Source organism: Zootermopsis nevadensis, unplaced genomic scaffold (assembly GCF_977971745.1).
Source record: "Zootermopsis nevadensis isolate Lab colony 2312 unplaced genomic scaffold, Znev_1.0 Znev_ptg000023l, whole genome shotgun sequence".
Lineage (NCBI taxonomy): Eukaryota > Metazoa > Arthropoda > Insecta > Blattodea > Termopsidae > Zootermopsis > Zootermopsis nevadensis.
In genome coordinates this window covers 6962876-6989521 of record NW_028259155.1, presented here as the reverse complement: position 1 = coordinate 6989521, position 26646 = coordinate 6962876, and the positions used below count along the sequence as shown (strand labels likewise).

The 26646-nt window shown below is 36.4% G+C and overlaps 1 protein-coding gene and 1 long non-coding RNA gene across 7 annotated transcripts; one reads left to right on the top strand and one right to left on the bottom strand.

Moving 5' to 3' along the window:
• Positions 1-1360: 1360 nt before the first annotated feature.
• On the top strand, positions 1361-20744 carry LOC110839066 (cell division cycle protein 20 homolog). 4 transcript variants are annotated; one of them, XR_015536746.1, is made up of 13 exons: positions 1361-1461; positions 1557-1692; positions 2520-2662; positions 3760-3875; positions 4303-4449; positions 6377-6506; positions 7776-7969; positions 8883-9062; positions 10154-10281; positions 10660-10807; positions 11395-11496; positions 16368-16716; positions 19962-20744. XR_015536746.1 is itself a non-coding variant. In XM_087354698.1 (12 exons), the coding sequence occupies exons 2-12, from the start codon at positions 1580-1582 to the stop codon at positions 16557-16559; spliced, it is 1593 nt and encodes a 530-aa protein (XP_087210824.1). In that variant the 5' UTR covers positions 1361-1461; positions 1557-1579; the 3' UTR covers positions 16560-19928. The 4 variants fall into 4 exon arrangements, 2 of the variants coding, with proteins under 2 accessions (XP_087210824.1, XP_087210825.1); XR_015536747.1 differs by having other exon boundaries at positions 19951-20744; XM_087354698.1 differs by lacking the exon at positions 19962-20744 and having other exon boundaries at positions 16368-19928.
• Positions 17376-26646, bottom strand: LOC110839289 (uncharacterized). Of its 3 annotated transcripts, none has more exons than XR_015536749.1 (3): positions 26532-26646; positions 19181-19242; positions 17376-17511 (listed from the first exon to the last, which is right to left on the bottom strand). It is a non-coding gene; the product is annotated as an uncharacterized LOC110839289 (long non-coding RNA). The 3 variants fall into 3 exon arrangements; XR_015536748.1 differs by lacking the exon at positions 26532-26646 and adding an exon at positions 23008-23132; XR_015536750.1 differs by lacking the exon at positions 17376-17511 and adding an exon at positions 23008-23070 and having other exon boundaries at positions 26532-26641.

Genomic DNA, 26646 nt, shown 5'->3' with positions numbered 1-26646 from the left:
ATGGTAGTGGACCAATGGTAGCACGTGGGCGAGGGTGGGAGAGGGAGAGAAAGTAGAGAGAGAAAGGTGAGTGTAGTTGTATGGATAAAGGCCCTGAAAGGGGCCGAGTTAGTGGTCTGGTTGGTTCTGGCGGCGCACTCTTGCTCGTTCTCGGAGTCCTCGGAGTGTGTGGATAAGAGGCTTCCAGGACCGGCTCAGGTGAAGTCCATCTTCCCTGTTAAAGTTATCAGGATGAAGTTCGATCTCGATGGCTTCCCTGATTAACCGGTCCATGTAGCCGGTTTTTGAGGAGAGGATAGAAGTGTCCTCTAGCTGTATCTTGTGCTCCAAGTTGAAGCGGTGTTCAGCAACCGCAGATTTCTCGGGCTGCCCGAGCCGGATGTGGCGTTCGTGCTCCTTGATCCTGGCCTCAACGGAACGGCCTGTCTGGCCGATGTAGACTTTTCCGCACTCGCAGGGAACTCTGTATACGCCAGGCGTCTTCAGTCCTAGGTCGTCCTTTACCGGCCGGAGAAAACTGGGAATTTTCTTTGGCGGAAGACCAACAGACTTGATGTGCCTGGCCAGCAACCTGCTTATGCGGTTGAAGGTCGTCCCGACGTAGGGCAGGAAGGCAACCGAGGCTGGTTTTTCAGTAGGCGGTGGCAGCCTCGCAGGCGGATTGAGAGCTTTCTGAATCTGACGGTTGCTGTATCCGTTTTTCCTGAAGGTGGTGGTGAGTGCCTCCAGTTCACTCTGTAGGCTGTCGTGGTCGCAAAGGGTTTTAGCCCTGTGTACCAGGGTCGAGAGCACCTACACCTTTCACTTCCCTGCCTATAAAATCCAACTCCTCACACCCTATTGGCATATTCATCGCCCTGATGACGGAGGCACTATGACCTCTGAAACGTTGGTTAACATCGACCAGACTACACAGCGCAATAACCCAGAAGACAGAAATCTTCATATTCACCGCTGTGAGAACCTCAAGTCTTACAAGTGGAAACATGACAGGATTTCTATACCACAAGAGCGATGACCGACCGTGCATGGACAGGCTTACCAACCATGCGTCACGCAATAACAAGCTTGCCAGTTCACGGCTACCATCACAAGATTTATAAAACGAAACTCTACCACCAACCAGGAACCAAATGTGAATGTGATCAACGATGCGACAGATACCACATAACAAAATGTAAAAACAGAACCAAATCCATCAATTAATATAGCAAGGATTATTGCGAACTAGATATAGGAAAACTTTCTTATGCACACCTGTGCGCTTCTCCTATATTATTAGTGGTCATACTTGCAAAAACACGTACGATATCAGCACAGGTAACAAAATTTATTTCTTATAAGTTGGTCACATTGTATAGCGGAAATCGACATAATAGTATCAGATTTGAAATTAGTCTTTGAGAGTTCGTTTTCTGCGTATTGCGGACGTATTCGAAATCTGCAGATCGAAATAGTGTGGTAATGTATATTAACGATACATGGTGATATGATAATATTGTCAGAAGTATAAATTACAATGGAACATGTATTAAAGTATTCGCATTTTTTTTCAGTTGTATCTATACATCCTTCTACCATGTCGCAGTTTGCTTTCGCGAATGATTTAAAGAACAGTGTTAGAATGGATGAACCAATAACCAAAGGTCCGATTCCACGGTGGCAGGAGTGTCTTGAGGCCCCCGATTTAAGGTTTGCTCTTTATGGTATTTAAGTTGGTTTAAACGAATCAGTATAGTTGAAGATTTCAGAAATTTCACATTTAAACTGTTTCTTATGAAGGCATCCTGAATTTAATAATTGCTGAACAGTTGTCATAGGAAGTTGTGATTATATTAAGCCAAGCAAAACTAATAAATTAATGTAAAACTTTTCTGTGAAGTGAATATTTAGGATCAATATATGGCAATATGTTGATTTAAAGTTTGACTCATTATTAAACAAATTAAGAATTTCTGAAGCAAGCTTTCCTGATGACACAGTTAACAGGAACAAATTAATGGAAATTTTAAAGGCATGTAACATACCCAGTCAACTTATTGTAGCAATTTATAACATTTATAAAAATGACCTCATTGCAATAAAAATGTAATCTGATCTCTCAGAATGGGAATTATTAAGATTAACCTTTCAAATGAATGGTAATTTCATGTGGTGTTCAGTTACACATAGAATATGGTGTGAGTGTGCAGTAACATTGTTTGCAGTGCTGATAGCAGTTTTGTTTAATTATTTTTGTGACAGGGCTGAAAGCAATGTTTCTTGTGGTCTGTGGAAATGTTTCAGTATGTTTTATAGCTTAAATGGAACTTTAAAAAATTAATGCTGTTTCTTTCAGTGCCATGCAGTATGAAGATATTCTAAGCTTTATTTTATATTGCGTGAATCCTATGTTTCAACAAATCTGACTATAGTGCAAAACTGATTTAATCTTTATAATTTGTTCATGTAATTCTTAAGAGGGTAAGGAATTTCAGTTTATTAAACTTTGATTATGACACTAATTTTCTTTTAATTAGCAATAAAAGCCTGAATGAATCCAAGAAAACAGCTTCCTCTTCATTTAATGCAACCTTATCGAAGAGTCCAAACAAGTGCAATGTGACAGGGGAATCCATTGCTACAAAGAAAACACCTGGAAAAACACCTAAGAAATCGCCAGGTAAAGTATATATATAAAATATGTTCATTACTTGTAATGTATATGTTTAATTAGGACCAGAAACTTATTTAAGTCTTTGTCCAAATCTGCTTTTTCCTTAGCAATAGTAAAATTTTCTTCGTTCTCTGAATTACTGAGAGAGTGGCCATGAGTTTTGTATGATATGAAATTAAGGTTTTCAGAAGTTTCTAATTGATATCAAAATAATCTCTGTATGCACTACCTTCTAGTCAAGTTACAAGGGAATCTGGTCAGTTGATTCCCACCACTTTTGGCCCCTGTTTTTCGGTATTGCTGTGGCCCCTCCTGTGACTTCTTGGCCAACATATTTGTTGATACTTTACAATTTCTTTGAAAAACACAGTTTTATTTTCATCTTGCTTTACTGTTATTGTAGAAGGCATCCCTGCATTGTCTGCCATAACTCAGTTTGTAGCAGTTGTTTGGCTATGGTGCAGGCAACTCTGGTTTGATTCTCAGTCAGGCTTTTACAATCAAGTCTGTAGTGTAAGATTTGAGGTTTTCACAGCAGTGATATGAAAATTTCTGTCTTCTGGGTTGTTGTGCTGTGTAGTCTGGTCGATGTTTACCGTTTCATCAGGGCAATGAATATGCAATTTGGGTGGATGGGGCTAGGTTTATAGGAGCCGGACCGTGAATATAGTATCAAGTAAAAATAAAGATCATGGAAAATGACATTTTGTATTAGAGAGACTCAGTGGTGATAAAGTCAGAGGAGGGTCCATTGCCATCATTGAATATCTTGGGCAAAACTATGAGGTAAGGTCTGTGCTAACAAGGGATGTCCTGCATGTAGTGGCCAAAGGGTTAATAGTTGTACGACAAATATTATGGTCATGCAGTTGATTGTTGTGTGTTATCTACAAATTGGCAAGCCGGTTTATTGGCTGTGGGTTTTTGTGTGGCCGATAAAAGGTGATTCCTGTATGATTCATAATAGACTACAAATTAAAATAAATATTAAATGTGTCAGTGAAATTTATGCTTCATGTCTTTTCGTATTTTATTTGGGAGTCTATAGTTTATGTGTATATTATTGTTAAATAGTATTTTAACCATTTTCTGTATTTTAATAGGTGCTTGTTCATATTCAAAAACACCATCATCAGGCAAAAGATCCAAGACTCCGATCGGTGGTGATCGATTTATTCCTGTTAGGTGTGCAACCAATTTTGAACTTGCACATTATAAGGTAATAAATTTATTGGTGTTTATGAAACATGCAGGTTGTAATGGTTGTGGACCTTGAGAGATTACGTCATGATATGGGAAATTTTTGAGAACTGTGTTTTTGTGTCTGTGTTGAGTCACTAAACAAGTGATGTTTGCTGGTATTTCTGTAGTATATAGGCACTGTTTAAAATGTTGTCTTGTAGGTGGTTACAAGCAATTTTGAGGAATGTGTCATGATGCATTGCTTTGAGAAGTGGGTAACTACCTACAAAAGTTACTTTCATTATTCATGTCTGTGTGTGTGTCAGAATAACAAATAAAAATTGGGTTCGAACTTGGTGGGGGGGGGTCCAAATTTGCCTGTGGAGAGTTAATTGTTATTTTATATTTATAATGTAACTTTAACTAAATTGAATTTATATGAAGTTGATGTGATTCCTTGTCAGGTGACCCAGGAACAACAACCAGATGATGAATTGATAAACCCTTCACAGAAAGAATTCCAGCGCTTCATGTCAGAGAATCTTTATGGTGGAGATGTTAATAAAATGAGGATTCTGTCATACAAGAACAAAGCACCAGGAGGGCCTGATGTAAGGATTCTATTTTTCTGTTTCATTGTGGTACAACAGGTATATCTTAGTTGATTGCCTCAACACAACGATTGTTAATCTTACTGCTTCCAACTGAGAGAATTAGTGTTACAGTGTGGAACATCAGCACATACAGTAAAACCCAAAGTAACATGTTGGACACTGCAAATAACACATAACATTTTCTTATTTGTATTAGGAATCTCATATTTGTGTGTTGGTTACAGATACTTCAATTCTGAAACATTTTCAGGTGATTTGTTGCTTGTTTTATAGGGCTAGATTGCTCATGTGTTTAGTTTTATCAGTATTTATTTTTAAATCAGTTTTTTGTTAGCCAGAGAACTTCTGCATTCATTAACAAGAATTTAGCACCTACAAGTTAAAATTAAACAACTTAATGTCTTAACATTGAAATATTTTAGAGCTGCATGTGGTTATTATTATTCAGTGTTTTGTCTTACGACAGGTCCATTGCTCTGCCCAAAAAGAGCTCTCCAGTTTTCCCTATTCTCAGCTTCTCATTTTAATTCCTGGAACTTCATCTTCTTTCCTTGTTTCAGATCTTCGGTTAGCTGTATCAGTCTTCTTCCCAGTCCTCGCTTTCCTTCAACCTGGCCTTCGATGATATCACTCAGTAACCCATTCCTTCTCATAATATGTCCCAGCCAGTTAGCTTTCCTTCGTGTAATTGCCTGCAGAATGTTTCTTTGCTGCATGTGGAGAGTAACCAAAAGTATAATTTAGCTTCTATTTAAAAAGTTTTGTTCACCCTGTAATATAAATGTTCCAACTCCTGTGTTTTAAAAGTAGCTGTTATTTGAACAATGTGTTCTGAAAATTAATAGGCATCTTGTAAATCACTTGAGAAGTTCTGCTATAACTACAATTTATAATCTGATTTTAAAACTGTTTCTAAATACAGTCAAACCTCGGATCACGAACAATTCAGTTTCCGAACACAAAGCGTCTCGGATGACGTACTGTGTCTCGAGTCACGAACACGCAAGCCGTCAACATCGTGGAGCGATAAGCTGGGAATATCAGCGTTGGCAGTATTCGTAGAAGAATGATCCAGCATAAAGAAAGACAATGATAGCAGCAAAGTGAAAAGAAAAAATACCAATATCATGATAGATGTTAAGAAAGAAATCATAGCCAAACATGAAAATGGTGTTCGTGTAGCAGTAGCAAGCCGCAGCATAAACATTTTCAATGATAATGCCATGTGTCACTTTAGAAACATTTTAAAACGTATACAAAAACAAATCACACTGGAAAACTTTTTAGTGAGACAGAGGCCCAGTGAGCCTGATGCAGAATCGAGTGGTGCCAAAGAGACAGAAAAAAGAAAAAGAATCCCCTTCCAAACAATAACATTTCACTTCCTCACCACCTTCCACTTACGCCGTCAACTCTCCTCCATACAGGTACGGTAAAACTAAATTAAGTTTTCGTCTATATTTGATCTGCTTAGTGTTGTGTTTATCTTTTTGTGATAGATTTAATGGTTTCCATTGATTTTGTGTTAAAGTACTGTTGTAAAATTTTAAATAAGCAATCATCTGGGGTCCATGAACGGAATAATCTATTTTACATTAATTCCTACGGGGAAAATAGTTTCGGTTTACGAACGACCTTCAGGAACGAATTAAGTTCGTGAACCGAGGTTTGACTGTATTTTATTAGATGTAGTTTTTCCAAGAAATCAATTTGTCTTGATATTCTGTCAATATGTGTGACCAAAATAAAAATTGTTTATGCTGTGCCCATTTTACATTTTGGAGCACACACAACTATTTGAATATTTTTTATGTATTTTTTGTAATCAATTTGTTAAGCTTATAAATAGTTATAATATTGAATTCTGCTTGGAAATTTTTTCATGCCATTGTACTATAAACTCTTTTATGTATGTTCAATGCAGGGATTTTTGAATCCTTTGAAAGTCGTGTATAGCAATTCCAAGGCACCAGCATCAACAAAAAGTTCAACTCGATATATACCACAAACTCCAGACCGAATTCTTGATGCTCCTGAGATTGTGGATGACTATTGTAAGTTGGTGTTGGTATTTATGTATCTTGTAAGAAATCAAATTCAGATGTTTGTAATGATTAAGCCCCTAAATGGGTCAATGGACAAGGTCTGAAAGCCCAACAATCAAGACTCAAACTTTAGGTTTAGAGTGGAACGCAGGCCTCTTTCATGTGCCAAGCGCAAGTGATTTGTTTTGACTATAACACTTAATGGTTGCCTCAAAGAGAAGTTTAAAAACAATTGACTTAGAGCAGGGAGAAGCTGGTAAATTTTTCTTCGCTCATCTCAATTACCTATGTAATAATAAAGCAGACAGCTAATGCTTGTAATTGGTTCATAAATATGATGGAAGCAAGACCAAAGCCTTATCTATGAATGAACATTATTTTATTCTGAGTAATAGCATGATTTTGGTTTTTGGGAATAAATTGTATCGAATGTTGAAGGTGTTCCAGCCTTTCGGCAGTGTTTTTCTGAAAGGTGACATTATACACTGCAGAGTTTGTTTTGTTTGTTGCAGTTATGTTGCTGATTTTAATCCATTGATATTAGGTTATAATTGAAGGCCTTTTTATTTCTGGTTGAAGAGAATATTTTGGAAGTCAGGGTTTGTATAGATTAATCCTTATGTGTCAATTAAGGGCATTTACACAAGATTGAAGGAGTTTCATTATTTCATGCAACTTATTTGAAGAAAACCCTTGGTGCCACTTATGGTGGTTTTAGTGGATATATTTATTTATAATATTACCATAACAAATCAGCACTTCAGTGCAGTTTATTTCAAGAAACCCTAGGCAATAATCTGGCGATTTTATCCACATAGTGAACATTTGTGCAATGCAGTTTTCATTATATTGTATGCACAAACCCTGTATAAATGACTTAAAGTATAATGGACAACACTCATGCAATGTGTTGAATCTGGTTCACCTTACAAGTTTTTGCAGTCAGAGTATATGTACATATTGTTCTTGAATTTTGATCACTTACAGGTCAGAGAAGAAAATATCTTGTTCTGTTACATTTTAAAATGTATTTTACCTCATACATATCTCCATTGTTTTTATTTTTCTCTGTATGTGTGTGTTCATACAGAGAATGTCCTTCAGTGGACATAATTAGTTCTATCTGAATCTGAGATAACCCATTAAAGTTTGAGGCTTTTTGGAAAAAGATAATGTATTTTTACGCTGCACAGTTTCTGGTTATGCATAATATACTGTGCTTTAAAAATTTTGTTCTAATTTGAGTCATAAATTTTATTGTAATTGTCATTATTTCAGATTTGAACCTGATTGATTGGAGTCCTAACAACATTCTGGCAGTTGCTCTTAACACCAGTGTGTATCTGTGGAATGCTGGTACTGGTGATATTCAGAAGTTGCTCAGTCTGGAAGGGAGTGATTTAGTATGTTCTCTGAGTTGGATACAAGATGGAAATTGTCTTGCTGTGGGAACAAGTATGGGAGTTATACAGGTTTGTTATGTTACCCAAAAAGTATATTAGCATGTAAATTGTTAGATGTTACTTCAATTTTAGTGGGAAATGTAGATGAAACACCTATATTCTTTGATATGACTACCAACTTGACATTATTGATGTTAAACATTCAAAATGTGTATTGGTTATGAGAAACTTAGAATAACAGTAATGCTGTCCATTCTAGTTGCTTGGAGAAACTGACACCCTTTGTTTTTCTAAAAAAGAAAAATTACTGGTACCTAAGGGAAAATTAATTTAAAAGTTTTGATGCAGCTTGGAAATTATATCTTATTTAATTTCTTATTGAAAGTCAGGTGTGACTTAGGTATTCATATAGCTTATATTCATATAAATATGGTGGTGTTATTGATAGAAGGAACAATCAGATGGTAAAAATGTATTTTAAATAATGTGGTTGAAGAGCAGAGCAAGGTTCAAAGTGACAGTTATCAAATACCATGTAGCATCTTCTCATTGAACACAGTCACAGTGTGAAGAATACATTTGCTAGTAGTTTATATGGATATTTATTCTTGAAAGTACTTTTCTTTTTCTTAACTATTTATGTGAACGGTATTACTGTAGTAAACAATAAGTTCACACTTCGTGGACTGTGTGAGATCAGTAGTAATTAGAAAACAACAACAGCAACAAGATGATGAGATTTGAGCCTGGTTTGTGGTCATGTGGTTTGAAAATAATAAATAATAATGATAGTGGTAGTCATAGTAGTACAGAAATTGTAAATGTTTGGTGCCCTATGTATTCCTTTATCTGCTGTCCCATTCAAAAAGACTTTTATGTTCTTCTTTCATTTCATGACATTTTAATAAAAAAAATTTTGTTCTCATTGTTTTGTAATGTTAGAATACCCAAAATGATTAATCGAATTGTTTTGCTTTTAAAGTTGTGGGATTGCAGCAACATGACACGAGTGCGTATCATGAGCGGTCACTCAGCACGTGTTAGCTCTCTGTCATGGAATTCCTACATCCTGAGCAGTGGTTCTCGTAGTGGTCGGATCATTCATCATGATGTTCGACAGAGAGATCACAGTGTGGCTGAGTTGTCTTCTCATACACAAGAGGTGAGAAACCATGCATAGAGAACTCCTGGAGGATGGAGCCAATAGTTTGCGCTAACTATGCAGAATCCATTGGCATGTTTACGGACAGATTCATTCCCACAACACTAAATGAAGGTCTACTACCCACCATTTAATCACCTCTGCTGACAAACTACAAACATTATGTAGGCAAGTTTTAACATTACCCTGGTCTGCTGTCCCTCCTTACCACACCATGTGCTTCATCTCTCTACCAAAGGTCATGCCATAACTTACGCAGTTAACTGCAGGGACCTGAGTTTGTGTTCAGGGTAGTGGCAGAATTCACATCAACATACAGGAAAAGATTATAGTATTGGGAAGGAACACTGATGCTACAAATCTTGACACACCTTCCACAAATCAAAAGTTCATTCTTACAGTAACACTTGATATATACACAAGATGAAGATACTTTATTCACTTGGAGTCGCTGCAAGAAACCTTGCACTATACTTCATCTCAAGAAATTAGTAACCTCTCATACCACTTGCAGAGACAGGCCCCTACATATCTGATCATGGGGGTTTTCTGGGCTGTGACAGTGTGAACTTGTAGACAGTTAGCAGTGTTTCAGAGGAACGTACTGTCTCCAACCCAAAGGCTGAAGTGAGAAGTGTTGGGAAGTGGTCAGTTTATATAGGTTCAGGAAAAGGACTGGGCCATGGTGATTGTCCAGTGAGAGACCAGGAATGAAGAAGAGAGATGGAAATGGTCCAGGCCTATTGAAAAGAGCCCTGAAAGGGCTACTTATAATCTCTCTAGCTCCTTGTTTCCTATCAGCCCAGACTGTCCATCTTCCTTCCTCATTCCTTGCAGTTAAAGTGAAGCTGCAAAGCAGTAGTGTTAAAGCATCCCCTGATTTCAGACCACTACAAATAGGCATTGTTTCAGATAAGTGTTACTAAAATGCTATGTCATGTTGACAAATGTGCATTTTTCCCCTCTCCCATCCCTCTTTACCCTCTGGTTTTAGATTAAAATATTTACATGCATGCAGTCTCTTGAGAAAACTCCCACGGCCATAACGTCATTTATATTAGATGTGTTATTGATAACTTCACTGTTTTCAGGTTTGTGGACTAAAGTGGTCTCCAGATGGCAGATACCTAGCCAGTGGAGGAAATGACAATATGCTTTACATATGGCCAGTTGTGGCAGGACAGGCTTTCTCACAACCCCAGCCATTATACTCTCTCAGGTAAGTCAATACTTGATGATGCAGTTTCCTATTTGTGAAATGAGAGGATGTTGTACTCTATCAAATTAATTCCATGAAAAAAATAAAATGTGATTGAAGCCTCTGAGTACCTATATATGTATATTGGATCTTGAAACTGTTCTGATATTGCAAACTTGATTGTATTTTACTCAAGCATTCTTGGGCTGCCAGTCGTATCAGTTGGTTAAAAATCACCAGTGTTTCAGGGACCATCTCCATCATTGCTCTAGTCACAAAAATGATTTTCACAAGGGAATGACAAACACGTTTTCAGTTTAATAGAATTGCACTGCAAAAATTGTGACATTCCATTCCAACAGAGAGATGTTTATTTTCCTGTTGTGTGTTTGTTTGTAGTGCACATCAAGCAGCTGTGAAGGCACTGGCATGGTGCCCATGGCAGCCTAGCATATTGGCAAGCGGTGGTGGAACAGCTGACAGATGCATTCGCTTTTGGAACTGCAATACTGGTCGTTGTTTGAACACCATCGACACTAAGTCTCAGGTAAGACCTGGATACTGTATTTATAACCCCATGACTATAGAAAATACATAACTGCTTAGGCTGATGCACTGTTAAATGTAGGAAGTTAAGTTTTGTGGGTACAGTAGCACATCTATAGTTATTAGTTGAACAATTATTATTCTATTTAAAAATCTAGGCAGCCATGTTAGTGTTGTGTCAAAAACCAGCATGTCAGAGACACTGATAATGGAGACAGAGGTAGTCTCTGAAACATTGATTTTTCACTCCACATTGACATGTCTGATCATTTGAGAAGATTTTATAACAAATAAGTAACGTGACTTGTGTTGTCAATTTACACACATCTGAAATGTGTGGACTGTTGCCTAACTACTGCATGATTATCTTGTTGAAGCTTGTAATAAAATGGCCATTACCTTCATATTCAACTACTGTCTTCTGTTTGTTAGACATTATTACCTGTTAGTTCATAATTGTCTTGAATTTTTAAATCTGTCAGTCATTTGTCTTCTTGGACTGGGTTATTTAGTGGAAGAGTACTACATTTATTTTGTTACTTCCTTGAATCCACTGCAAATATTTGCACTGTAAAAAAATGCTTACAGGTTTGTGGTCTTCAGTGGTCAGCTACATACAAAGAACTCATCTCAGGTCATGGTTTTGCAAATAATCAACTAATTATATGGAAATATCCATCAATGACAAAGGTAAATGATCATAATTTTAGTGAGATGAAATGTTAACTCCTCACCGCCGAGAGGCGTAAAATTACGCCCGGCCTTTAAATGCTCGGGATTGCGGCTGGGCGTAATATTACGCCCGGCTTTAAGCCTAATTTCTTCAGCTCATAACTTTGTAACGATTAATGCCAGCGCAAAGATCCGGCAACCTTGTTGACAATCCCTTGAACGACTACCTGGGAGTCTAAAAATAGACGACTGGCCTCAGTTTTACAATGGAGAACCCTTCAAGCAGTGGTGTGTTATCTGATGCTGAACAAATATCACTTCTAGACGAATTATTGGACGATGAAATTGACAATTATAGTAGCTCGGACACTGAGAGTGTAGACTTTGACTATACACAGTTGGTGACACCGGGAACGTTAGCGATTAGTGATAATGAGAGTGACAATGGTGGTGGCGAAAGCCATGAAGAAATTGTAGAAGCAAATTCAGGTATTGTTTCCGGCAAGTATATGTGGGAAAATATAGACTCATTTCCTGCTTCAAGAGAAGCATTTTGTAATGTATATGGTCCTCGGTTCGACACGGCTGAACTAGATGTCGTGAGTTCATTCGAAAACATTTTCGATACAGCTCTTGTGCAGCTCATTGTAGATGAAACCAACAGATATGCTAAGCAAGAAATTTCTAAAAGTGCCCATCCTCTCACATTTCGATCTAGGATTAGGAAGTGGCAAGATGTCACAGTAGACGAACTTTACGTGGTTTTGGCTCTATTTATGTTGATGGGCATTGTTCAAAAGCCTACAATCAGATCTTATTATGCAAAGAACCAGCTGCTGTACACTCCGTTTTTTTCTGAAACTTTACCTCTGGAAAGACTAGAGCTAATTACCAAATTTATGCATTTTGCAGATAACAGTAAGCAAAATGATTATCAAGGACCTCCCAAACTTTTCAAAATTTATCCAGTCATTCAGCACCTAAATAACAAGTTTCAAAATTTGTATCTTCCGAACCAGAACATTTCGATAGACGAGTCCTTGACTCTATGGAAAGGTCGTTTGTCCTTCAGACAATACATACCCCTCAAGGCTGCAAAATTTGGTATCAAAACGTTTGAACTCTGCGAGTCTAGCTCTGGCTATGTGTGGTCTTTTCTGGTTTATACTGGAAAAGACATGGAACTGTCGAATCAATTTGTGACTGCAGAAACAAACAAAACTGCAGCAATTGTAGTCAAACTGCTAGAACCTCTTCTTGGTCGTGGACACACAGTGTGGATGGACAATTTTTATAATTCACCGGATTTGGCATGTTTTATAAAGTCCAAAAGAACAGACTGTGTTGGAACTTTACGTGCCAACAGGAAGAATGTCCCTCCTTCAGTGAAGAATATGAAATTGAAGAAAGGAGAGCGCTGTGGTCAACACTCTGGCGATATGTCAGTTCTCGCGTGGCAAGATAAGAAGAGAGTCACGATGATTTCTACATACCACAAGGATGATATGTGTGTGACTGTCAACAGAGCCAAGCGAGAAGAGAAAAAGCCTCTGGTAGTTCTTGACTACAATAAACACATGCTGGGAGTTGATCTGAAAGATCAGATGCTCCAGCCGTACTTGCTGGAACGAAAACGAGGAACGAAGTGGTACATGACATTGTTCAAGAGACTGCTGAATGTATCGATACATAACGCAATGGTCATGTACCGGTCTGTTCCACATACCAAAACCTTAGACACCTTGAAATTCAGACTTTCATTAGCCCAAGGCCTCGTAGAAAAACACGGTCCTGGTGTTCCTCGTCCTGTACACGGCCGTCCGACAATTGAGCCGCCACCTAAAAGACTGATAGAAAGACATTTTCCGGAGCGTATTCCTGCCACCGGAAGGAAAGCAACACCTCAAAGAAGATGTGTGGTGTGCAGGAAACGCGGGAGAAGGAAAGATTTGACTTATTGGTGTAGTGAGTGTGAGGCAGGGTTGTGTATGGATGGCTGTTTCAAGGACTACCACACAAAACTCAACTTCTGATCCACTTGCTCCCATTGGTCACACACAGAGTGCTCATCTTATAAGGTAAGATTACAAAACCATATTTTAAGAGGATTTCAGTGAAAAATTCATAATTATATCTCATATAGTTCAAAAGTTATGGAAGAAAACGTATTTTACAGCAAAATTTAAACGGGCATTTAAAAAATACTATCGCCGGAACAGCACAACAGCGGTATATGCTGGGTATTTAAACTTCCGCGTCAACAGGTTAATAGAGAAGTGATTGAAAATGAATTGGTTATTTCTGTACAGTTTGTATTGGGAGATGTTTACAAAAGTTCACTCAGGATATGTCATGTATTTTAAAATTATACATATATAATTGGTTAGTTGGAAGATAGATTTATTTCACATTTTGAGCATCCTGTGGCTGACATTTAATTCTTGTAGAACAGGTTCGTGAAAACAGCAAGTTTTGTCCATTATTGTCTTCCTGTCTGACTTAGTGTTTAGCACCACAAACATGATGTTTCTGATGCCTAGTCAGGCACCCATTAACAAACATTTTGTAACCAAAAGTCATGGGTCAGTATACATACTTATGCCGCAGTACATGGCACCAACATGAGAACCTGAAATCTCAGAAAATGTTTTTCCAATACTGTCATGGCAAACTTTGTAATTTATGGTTATTTTGATATTCTTCCCACCACCTTTACTCTGCAGTGCTTTAGGGAATGAAAGAAGAAAATGGGGTGGTTTTCCTGGCCTCTCAATTTGGTCTCCATTTTGTTTTAGGGGGGAAAGGTACTTCTTCCTCCCAAGATATTTCTGCTCTAAAGTCTGATGGCCATGTCCAGCCATCTGTGTCTCCCTTCCCACAACTTCTATGTTTCTTGCTCTTGACCTTCCTTCTCTCTCCGTTGTGTTTCTTAACCTGTCATTCCCATCAATCACAGCCTCCATTGTGAACATTTACCTTTCACTTTCATGTTCAAAGACTTCTTTGGGATTTGTCTATTATTCATTCTTAATAAACCATTGCCCATACCATCTAATTCTGTTCTTTGTTAGTTTCTCTTCCATGACATTTAACTTAGATTCTCTTTTATTTTTTATTTTTATTTTTTATCCCATCTCTTTTAGTTTATCAGTCTATGCTTCTTAAAAATCACATCTCTGCTGCCATTAATATAGTAGTTCATGATTTTACTATTTAACAAAATAATTATGATCCTTAAATGCCAATTAATTTGGATTGAAACTCTTTGATTTTCATATTTGCACTTTGTGAATATTTTAAATTTGTACAGGGACCACAGAAGTTAATAACTTCTGTGGTCCCTGTACAAATTTATAAAGTACAGTGAAACCTCGATGCATCGTTTTCGGCGGGGGTGGGAAATAAAAACGATGAATGCGGGAAAACGATAGATGCGGGAAAGCATTAAAAATTTAAAAAAAAACAATGTTTATCTTTCAAAGTTACTTCTTTTTACCAAAAAAGTCTTTAATGGACAACTGGTTTGTCGAAACTTTACGTTTTAGACCAAACAGAGCACTTTCCACGTTCAAAATGTTTTCCTCGTCACGTTCGCTAATATTAAGCGCATAAAAGAACGACTTCATTTTCGCCAATGCAGCGTGCGCTTCGGCAAAACTCGGCAAAGCTTCGGGCTCGCATTCGTCGTCTTCTTCTTCCTCACCACTCCAACCCCCTTTGCGGACAATGACAGGAAGAATGGAAATACTATTACTGCCGAACTCAACGAAACGTAGCTGTAGAAGACCCTGAACCGCTGGAAACGAGATGAACCAGAAGAATGAAAAGTGCCGCCAACCTTTCCTTTGTACTTATAATAAAAGCATTTGTGAAGAAATTCACACTGCACATGCCATCTGGCATCGCTGGAACGAAATATGAGTGCACCCAAATTAAAATCGTAAAATTTCTGACAATGGGCACCGCCATTCACTCCAACTATCACCCCTGCACCGCTGACCCTCATTCCAAAAGAATGTCCTGGTTGGGCGATATAACAGGTTACCGCTACTGCGTATTCCAAAAACATTGTGCGTCTTTCGGTAATAATTTATCTCAAAACCCAGCATTTTAAATTCTCAGAAACGATCATTGCGGGAAAATTGTGGGCCGGGACTAAGATTTTTGAACGATCGATGCGATAAAACGATAGTTCGAGGAACGATAGAAGCGGGAAAATGTAACATTATTTTATATGGGATCTATTCGGGACCGAACAAAACGGACGATGCATCCGGGAAACCGATAGTTCCGGGAACGATGGATAGAGGTTTCACTGTATTTCCATAAAATAGTTTTTATCTAAATGCCAGACTGTATCTTGTCGTCCAAACACCATACTAACACAATGCGAATACCAGTACCACCTTCTGCAGCCAGAGTCAGTTTCTATTTTACTATAATAATCCATGGCGAAACAGCCCTCTGAGAGCCAAAGCCGAGTAGCTTGACTGCTGGCCTCACAGTCACATGCCTAAGCAGAGGTGAACGATCATCCTACCACATATAGGGTGACTTGTGGTCAGCACGACGAACCCCCAGCCATTGCTAATTTTCATGACCAGATTATGCTACCCATTGAAGCTCCCCAATTTCCTCACGATGCTGTGTTGCCTCCGGTCCCATACACTGGTCGAAAATCTCATGAGAAATTTCTTTCCCCGAGACTCGAACCAGCACGCATTCCGTATCGCCGGTCCAAAGCATGATGCCTCAGTCGCGCGGCTACTGCAAGAGTTTATTGGCCCCATGCCAAACCCTGAAGCTGAAGAACCAGTCCTTGCATAATTTTATCAATAAAATTAGAGCATTGATTAAGTTAATTAAAACAAGTCTTAAATTAATTTCAGGTTGCTGAATTAACTGGACACACAGCACGGGTCTTGCAGGTTGCTATGTCTCCAGATGGAAGCACAGTGTTGTCTGCTGGTGGAGATGAAACTTTAAGATTGTGGAAATGTTTTGCTCCTGATCCTGCCAAGAAGAAAAAAGACATAAGAGACTCTAAGGCTGCTCCGAGCATGTTTAAGGGAATTAGATAATGGAATTTGTCACCATTGTGAACTGTCTAGTAACTTACATAAGTGTTCAAGAAGCATACTTATGTGGAATGTTATACAGCACTGCCTGTGGTTTTGGTGATGTGTACATTTGTTTTAATGACTATATTTGGCTTCAATTTTATAAATTTATTACGTGGTAAGTAATACAATATGCTGTTTTAACATATCTGAATGTGGTTGTGTGTAGAAGGTGAGGTTTCACTAACATCCATATAACAGAATATCTGAACTGTGAGTAAGAGACATAGTTTTGTGTTTCAGATGACACTACGAATAAAAATATCCAATACCACGGAACAGCATTACATGGTCAGTTTCTGTATCCGTCAGCCATTTGAATACATTTTCTAGTATTATTCCAGTAGTATTCAGTTAATAAAACATGGATTGATGCGCAAAGTTCTCAGAAAAAATTATTCCTTGGAGGACATTTTACAGAAAAAGACCAATTTTCTCTTGCAGTCCTACTGACATTACGTACTGCACTATATGAACATATTTGGTGGATCCCTTTTCACCACATATGACTCCTCCTCTGGTTGAAGATTGAGGAGGATGTGGCCCTCAGATATAAAAGTAGATGCAAATAAACAGTCATAGGCAGCCAAAAATAGCGGTCCTCGACTTTATACTGGATGGGCATTTGTAATCTGTCACTGTAATGATCACACAATGTTTTTACTAGGTGTTTAAGATTATTAGAATTGACTATATTTAATTCCACAGATCAGTTACAACAACCAGATGATTTTGTAGATGTAGAGAAACAGTACAAGGTTCTTCTATGTCTTTAGTGTATGCTCCACAATGTACACGACAAATGGCTAGCGATATTTATATTTCTCCCATGTACTGTGTAGCATTGTTTCATAGATGAGAAGAGCCACATTCATTTGGCCTCGTAGCTCTGGCAAGGACTGGCATTGGTGGTCTGTAGATGCACACATTGATGATAAAGAGGATTAATATATGACAGTTCAGACACTATCCTACTGTAATAATATCTGTGTCTAAATTAGGCCAACTTAATATTAGTAGGTAATGAAATATTAAAGAAGCAGTTAATGGTGTCACAACAGAATTTTTACAAAATTAAATGTTTTCTAGTAGTGCCCATTTATAGTATTGTTTAAAGAACAGAACATAATGGATGTTGGTGTGAGCTAATCATCTTATCATAAGATTTTTTGAATGTATTTTGCCTCATCCTGTCCAAAAATTGATAGTACAGGCAATGGTAGAGATGCGAAATGCACAAATACATGCAATTTTAGTTAGAAAACCTTAAGGAAAGTGACCTCGTTGAAGTCTCAAGCATGCATGGGAGGATAATGAAAATGGATCATAAATAGTATTACTGAATTTGTCTGGCTCACATTACTGTCCAGGGGTGGGCTCTTGGTAAACGGTAACAAACATTTTGATTCCATAAGAGTTAGTTGACCAACTGTTCTTGATTTATAAGAAAGCTTTTCAAGAGTTGTGTAACTAAAATACATTTAATGCAAACATTTACAAATTTGAATCGACATGGTTTTTATATTCCAGTATTTTCTGTCTATCTGATAAGTTATTTCCATAAAGCAACTAACTTATTAGTTTTGCTGTTTCTGATGCAAGTAACAGTGTCCCAACAACAGTTCTTGCTAATTTTTCCTTCCAACTAACTTGTTTTCGTTTCTTGGTAGAAATTTGACCTAAGAGATGAGTGAAATTTTATGTAATAACTTATGGATCAACCCTTCTGTCAAAAGTCTTATGAAAGTCATAAATCATACTTTTATTATACTAATGCAATCTCAACTCATTTTAATTTAAGGTCACATTATGGAGATAGGAGTCCCAAAATATTTAGGGAATAGGCTTATGTATATAGAATGTGAGAAAAAAATTGATGTACAAGTTGCATACCTTGAATAAATTAAACCACTTTAATGCAATCTCCTTCTGAGCACATCTGCCTATAATATTTACATTAACATTAAGTCTCCTGGTGAAAGATAGGAAATTAAGAAGAAGAAAAAATTAAATTGTCATTAAGGGCTCAAATTCACAATAACACTTGAATTAAATCTGAAGCTGACCACAGAGAGCATGTTCACTTTATTGTAAAGCTGCCTTTTAACGTGACCAACCACTAAAGTTGTAAAACTGCTTTCTCATGACTTTTCATAAGCATCTTTTGGAACAGCTGAATGGATCTCCATTAAATTTGATATCAGGGATTTTTCAAATTTTCTGCACATTAAATTTCTTGTAAAAAATAGGCAAATATAATGGATATTTTACAGGATTGAAATTGTTTCTCAGGCAGGATGTTGAACATAAATTGCCAAGTAGTTGTAGAGATAAATGGACCACAAGGTTGACTCATGCTGTCTTTTTATGACTTGGAAACCAATGGAGTAATTTTGATCAACTTTTGTACTGAAGGCACTTGCACAAATTTTCCGAACAATCCAACATGTCCTAAAGAGGAGCCCAAATAATAAAACATTTTCAATAATTGCTGTTTATAAGACAGCAAAGTTAAAATATGAAAATGACAGCAGAGGAAACACATCAAAATCTTCACTTTCTTGGGAGGAGAGAGGTCTTACCTTCATCATCCAGGATGCTGTTGATAAAGGCATCTAAGTTTTCCATTGTCACAGTATCTGTACTAGAACACAAGCAGAACAGAGTCAACGATTAAATTGAGCCAACATACTTCTGTCTGTATTTAAAAAATGACACTTTTGTGAAACTTAGCACCAAATTAACAGAGAACTATTATTTTTGTAATACAAGTTAAGGGTAAATAGACTATATGTGATGAAACTAGTGTTAATGGCAATCGATTAGTTCAGTTTGCCTAAATGAATAACTTAATGGTTATGAGTACCTGGTTTTACCATAAGTTTATTTACAAAGGTACCTGGAAACCATCAGGACAGGAAGGTATTAACCAACTTAATTAAATAGATGGTATTCTCGTGCCCTCTAGATATGGGCTGAGCGTTCTGAAGAACCCTTAAGTAAGAAAGATGTAAATGCAGAAAGAAATAATGAAAATATTAAACATGATGCATCATGACCAAATACTTGTGATGAGGCAAACAATGGAAACACTAGATATGAAAAAGGAGTGACGTTCAATTTACAAATACCAATACTATTGGTGCTACAAGCCTACAAGTAAATCCCTCTCCAAATAATGAGTCAGGCAATAAGGTTATACCATACTTTGATGTAAATTATATAGAAATACTTCTTGTAAATATTACACATTTCTTACATTTCAGTACTGCATAAATTTATAATGTATTTTACCTATAGACCATATTAAAATAATAATCTGCAGCACAATATGTGTGTATTCATTTTGTAGTGTGTTTCCAGGAATCGCCATCTGAAGGATGTCAGCTGTGTGTGTGTATTGTGTTGCAATGGAGACTGTAATGTTGGACGTGTGTCCTGCAGACTGTCTCTCATGCCCAAGAAGACACCAAGAAATGTGTACACACTTATTGTGTCCCAGAGTGCCAACAATTGTGCATGCCTTCATGTGAATACATTTATAATATTGTCACACCACAGATTGCAATTTTAAACTTACTTTTTAAATTATTGTAATGCAAAATTCTAGACAATGGAAAGTTGCATATAACTCTGTTTCACAACAAAAAAATATTTCCATAAGCGCCTGAAGATGATGAGTGTTTGAAATGCGCCCAGATTTAATTTTACATTGTTAATAATACAAAATATATTGCGTACTGGAATCTTTGTTCCTTTACAGACAGAGAAAACTTGTTAGAATCACAGACTCAGTATTTGTTACAAATGGCCTACTACAAATTACATCTGATGTGTATTGAATGTGAAAGTTTAAAATCTATAGTGACATTTATGCAGAATGCAGCAATTTCAAGCCGACATTTTGGAAACGGATAGCATGACCAGATTTTTTTCATTTCTCTTTTTTCCACTCTCCCTTCATTAGACTCAAGAATGCTCCAGTTTTATAGTCTTCTATTTAAAAATTTTCGTGTCAGTATAAATCCATACATGTTTATCCTTCTTGACTAGTTGGCAAGGAAGGTGTGTGGGAATATCTGAACCTCTTCTGTGATGTGCCATATTGTACAAAATAAAATCACAAACAGACTTTCACCTTACAAATTTTTAAGCCCATTATTATGCAGTTTTCACTATGCCCTATCCGTTTCTATCCTAGGCCCAATTATCCTCATCAACACCCTCTTCTCATACACCTGCAATCTATGTTCCTCCCTCCGAGTGAGAGACCATGGTTTTGCACCGATACAAGACAATATATATATATATATATATTAATCTTTATGTTCTTAGAAATAAAACACGAAGACAAAATATTTTGAACTGAGAAGTAGCAAGCATTTCTGGAATCCAATCTCACTCCTAATTTCCTTGTGAATATCATTTTCTTTTGTTATTGCTGATCCCAAATATTTTAACTCTGTCACACTTTCAAAGGGTTAGCTGTTACAGTAGATGTGTGCTTTGGGCGTGGGGGTTTGTCAGAGGCCAGACTGGTGCACATGGCTGTGTCTGAACCTTGAATGATAGAAGAATGTAACTTTCAATCAGGACAGTGTTTTCTTTCATCTGTATTAAATTTCATATTATTTAATGTAACCCTGCAAGAACCACTTTTCTTGTGATTTCACACTGTTTTACAGGACTCTGAATATAAAACACGAAATCTAATCAGCGTCTGAAGTATTCTGGTGATGGTGCATTATAATGTGCAGAATTGCCCTTTCGCACATTGTCCATCTTCTGAATTATTAAATACTAAGACCGGAGTGTCTGGAAGCTGAATTCTTCTCTAATCTTCCAGTAATGAAGAGGGAGGATATAATTCTTTTTTTGCTAGTCTGGAGCAGGTCTTAGGTAGGAGGGCCAACAGATAGGATTTCTATCCCCTTTTGCTTTTGTATCTGATGGCAGAAGCAGAATCCAGTTTCCAAAATTGTTTAGTTTATAATTTTGATGATGGAGTAAGTGAAAAAGAATAATTTTACATATTTTAATACACCATCATCAGGAAACTTCAGACTTTGTTTATATTTTGTGTTTAATTCATAACTTTATATAGCAGTGTAAATTCACAAGAAAAAGGTTCTTGTGGGATTATGTTAACTGAAAAATTGATTATACAATTTTAAGCATGCAGGAGAATATCGTCTTTGCGTGAAATAATATCTGTTCTGCAGAATGAAATAATACAAGATACGCATTTTCAAGTAAAGGAAGTAAATGAAATTGGCTGGCGTTATGCAGCAAAAGGAAATGAGTAAAGAAGGAAACAGGCTACTCAACCGTTTCTAGTTCCAATGAGAAACAAATTTAGTGCACTAAATGAAGTTGCTGATGAGACTCAGTCTAGTAAAGCTTCAAGTTGCCCAAAGGTAAATGCTTTGAAAAATAAAAATAAACTGATGTTCTACAGTGATAGCTACGGTCGTGATATACCAAGTCACTCAGTAAAAACAATGTTGATGTCTCAGTGTATGGTGAAGTGAGGCCTAGTGCTAAGATAAAAGGTGTATTGAAGAATTGTTTAAGAGATTGTTCATCATTAGGCTCTCAGGACCGTGTAGTCATTATGGGAAGTGCCAATGAGATTGCTAGAAATAAGACAAAGAATTGTATAAATACTATAAAGAGAACACTTGCTGCACTAACCAGTACGAATGTTGTGGTTTGTAATATACCAATTAGGCATGATTTAATAAAAGAATCAGTAGTCAATAAGGAAGTTATGAAAGCAAATATGGACATAAACAAGCTATGTAAAAGATTTAGAAATGTAAAAGTGATGGACTTAAGCAATATAAGTAGAGCTTATCATACAAGGCATGGACAGTATGTAAATAGAGTAGGTAAAGAGTATGTCACTCAAGAAATAAGTAAAATAATAGGTAATAATAGAGAAATCAACTCTGAAGTGATAGCCTTAGGTTTTTTAAGTCAGGGAAACTAATAAAAAAGACTGGACCACAATGGTTCCAGTCATTACAAAATAAAAAAAACTACCCAGCCAACAATTTAAAATAATACATCAAAATGCACAGTATCTCAGAAATAAAACTGAGCTATTTACAGCATTCCTCCAAACTACCACACCAGATATCTTGGCCATTTCTGAACATAGAAGAAACAACCTGCTACTGACGGTTTGCTATTATAAAGTTCTAACTTATGTACATATTTATGATAGTCATTTTTATTTCTTGTGTTATATGTATGTACTTGTTTGTTTACAGTGCAGACACACTTTTCTTTTGCATATAAAATGGTTTCTTGAATGTATAACGAGTATACTGTTAATATGTTTAAATTCCTAAAACTATCTCTGCACGATTCCATTGGTTTTAAACCTGCTGTGTACCTTATTGACCTTTTTTGAAGAGTAAAAATTCGTCGAGTGAGTACTTTGGCACTCTGTGCCCATACGACGATTCTGTAAGACAAAAAGGGATAAATCAAACCATAATACAACATTCTTCTTTCATTTAGACTAAGTTTTTTAGAGAGTCTCTTAATTATAAATAGGTTACGACCAATTCTACTACACATTCTTTCAATATGTACTTCCCAACTCAGGGTGCAATCAATCACAACTCCCAGGAAGTTAGTACTTTTTACTTTAATTATTTCCCTGTTCTTTATTAAAAATTTTTGAATACTTTCCTCCCTACATAATACTAATAATCTAATGTGTATAATGCTATATCTCCAATGGGATTATATCATAATCATTATTGTATTTTGATAATGCATCATATAAATTGACATATCCTATATCAATGTATTTTGATCTACAGGAAATAAAGTATTATTATTATTATTGTTAGTGCTTGGCTGTTATTGGCCTTTCTGGCTGTTGTTAAGCACTTTAATAAATGAATTGAATTGAATTATCATGTAAGAACTCAATTCTGATTATCGATTTGAACAGATGGTAGGTTGTTTTTTCTGATAATTGCCCCAAAATTTAAAGTAACGTGAGTTTTGATTTGATGTGAATTTCTTGACAAGTACTTATTGCACTGCTTGTTGCTGCATATATAAGCATGCATTTTGGAAATATCTTGCCTGTGGGAGTACAAATAACTTCCATAACCCAATTACCAAATTGAAGGAGGTAGTAATGTACTTTGAACTTTTCGTTTGCATTAGAACTAATTAAACATTTTATGTATGCTGTAGACAGTTAATATCAATAATTGACACACCATCTGCAAAACTGAGTGGAGACAGTCCAAAAATAAAAAGAAAAACGTTTTGTTGCATAACCTCAAAAAGTGTATCATTCAATGAAAGACACCAAACCATGAGAATTGTAAATGCTGGCTGCTAATGCAGATCTACAAGTCATCAACTTCAAATACCTCATAAACTGTTAAAATACTGCATCAGCAACGTACACATCATTAGATTACTTGCATACATTTTTATTAAATTATGTGGATCTCTAAGTTAGTTGGATGGTAGTACGATGTGTAATAAGTCGGAATAATACAAGTGCAATTCATACTGTTATAATGATATCACATGGTATAATGGCTTACTTAAAATACAAATACATCCACCCATACATTCCATTGATAAATTATAACATCCATTTATAATATATTATGACCAGAATACTTTAAGGAATTATTTATAATGTATTCATAACTGAATAAAGTTATGCAGTTGCAATACCAGGACCTCAAACTTACCATTTATTAAACCATTAAACTCCTGAGACGTTACTACAGCTATTATTTCAGAGTATAGAATGAATGTAATGCTGAATTTTGAGTATATTTTTGCCACATTTCAACATATCTTTGGTTTAGATGACAAGTATCTATGAGAAAATGCGTATGAAAGTTGAAATTTTTTGCAACATAATAAGATTGCATCTTATTTTACCTCAATTATCTGAGTAGTGCCTGAAGCTGCAACTTCAATATTAATACATACCTGTGCCCTCCTTTAGGTAGTAAAGTGTAGAGAGTTTAATACTTGCATCTGTTAACATTTCTGAGATATGTGACAACATATATATACATATATATATATATATATATATATATATATATATATATATGTGTGTGTGTGTGTGTGTGTGTATGTATGTATGTATGGAACATTTTGGATTAAAACTCACCACCAAATTTAATGTTTTTCTTAAGCTAGAAACAAATTTTTATATATATATAAATGTTCCATGAAATTTGCTCCCAAAAGCAGTAAGGTAAATTTGCTCCAGAATTGTTTGAGGGAAAAATAGTGTTAATCTTATCAAAGATTCCAAAATGATTACCATGTTATCTTTGTGAAAATGGCATGTATGCCATTTTTCTTTTGTCTATACTTTCTGAAAATTGGTATTATCTGTAAAATGTTGATACCAGCAACTCATTAGTTGTGCGCTACTCTGTTAGGAGTCGCATATTAAGACTGAGAAGCATCATTAATTCCGTTGCTGTTTTCATTTGTTGACAATGTAGCATAACCCAGATGCAAGAATTGGCTTCTCTTTCACAGATGTGTTCTGATTTAGACAGGAAAGATTTTCCTTGGATGTGGCATATTTTGTCAACAGAGTATTAGAGAAGGATCCCATAAAACGGAGGTAAAGGGGGGGTTTGTGTTCTACAAATCAAGAGACATCCATTCTTCTAGTTATAATACTATAAGGTATCGAAGTATTTTAGTTCTAAACTCAACCTTTTCCCGGTTATGTACTAAGAAAATCAAGCATAGTGAGAGTACACATTTGGAGACTTTTGACAATGTTTCTGGGTGATTTATTTTAAAAATTCAGTAGGTAAAAAGTGTGATTTACATCCCTAGCAGAACAGCTTTTGTGTAGGAAATGTCATAACATTATCAGTAAGTACACAGTAGGATCACAATAACGCGTTAAGGAAGACGTGCAAAATGTACTGTCAGATCCTTTCAGTACATGCTTTGAGTTTGTGAGGAAGTTACTGAAATGTTTATGGCATAAGTGATGATATTTTGGCTGCATTAATTTACCACAAGTTCTCTTAAATATATACAATGCAAGTTACAATATTAATGGGCATTGCTTATATTTTTTTCTTACACATGAAATGATGCTTTATTGGTCAGACCTCAGACATGTACAAGAAGATAAACTTAATTATTTAATACACAGCAACATATTTTGGCACATACTGCCATTTTCAGGTTCTGCAAAAATATTATTATCTAACAGATTGTTGCACGTGCATGTGTGCCATCACTTGTCACAATAATTTACAACAATAAAAAGAATTATATAACTTTATAAATACTAAATTAACATGTTAAGACTACAAGCAAATCTCAGATGATGAAATGTGTTTACATGACAATGTTATATACAATCTTGTACTTACTTATGTTATAACTTTCTATTATTTGTGAGACTGTATAATCAAAATGCTGGACATACTTCATCAATGAAATCATTATTATCACCAGCCAGCAACCATCTACACTTCACTTCTCTACTGTCGGTAAACAGTTAGGCGAGCTGTAGTTATTCTTGCGACAGGTTGAGACTGCGTGTCTGTGGAACTGCAGCCATTTATAGGGCTGTTTTCTATCCCCCAGATTACACACGAGTAATTATGCAGGAGCGGCAGAATGATAATGACAGTGAAAGACTGAAGGGCTCTCAGAAACAAACCTCTCCCCGTTCCACTTCATTTGCCACAAAATCCTCTTGGACTAACCGCCTATATTCTGGCACAGTCGCCAGCTTTAATGCACTCTGAACAGCCTACAAGATACCAAGCATATTTTAAAAGTTTTGTTCTCAGTTGCTAATAAGGTACATTATTTTCAGATTGATCATGACTGAGCGAGAGGCGTCAAATACCCCGAAAATGACCATACTTTAGAATGACCTGTACTCACCAAACCAGTAAAAACAAGGATCCAGACATAAAGACAACAGCTGCGGGTGATGCCCTCAAGTTAAGTGCAGAGGCAACAGTGGACATTGGTCGTACCATCCACTGTGAACCCTGAG

Coding starts and splice junctions, on each gene's coding strand:
- LOC110839066 (XM_087354698.1), top strand. CDS start 1,580: ATGTCGCAGTTTGCTTTCGCGAATGATTTAAAGAACAGTGTTAGAATG. Junction 2,663..3,759: donor AACACCTAAGAAATCGCCAG/GTAAAGTATATA, acceptor GTATTTTAATAG/GTGCTTGTTCATATTCAAAA. Junction 10,808..11,394: donor CCATCGACACTAAGTCTCAG/GTAAGACCTGGA, acceptor AAATGCTTACAG/GTTTGTGGTCTTCAGTGGTC.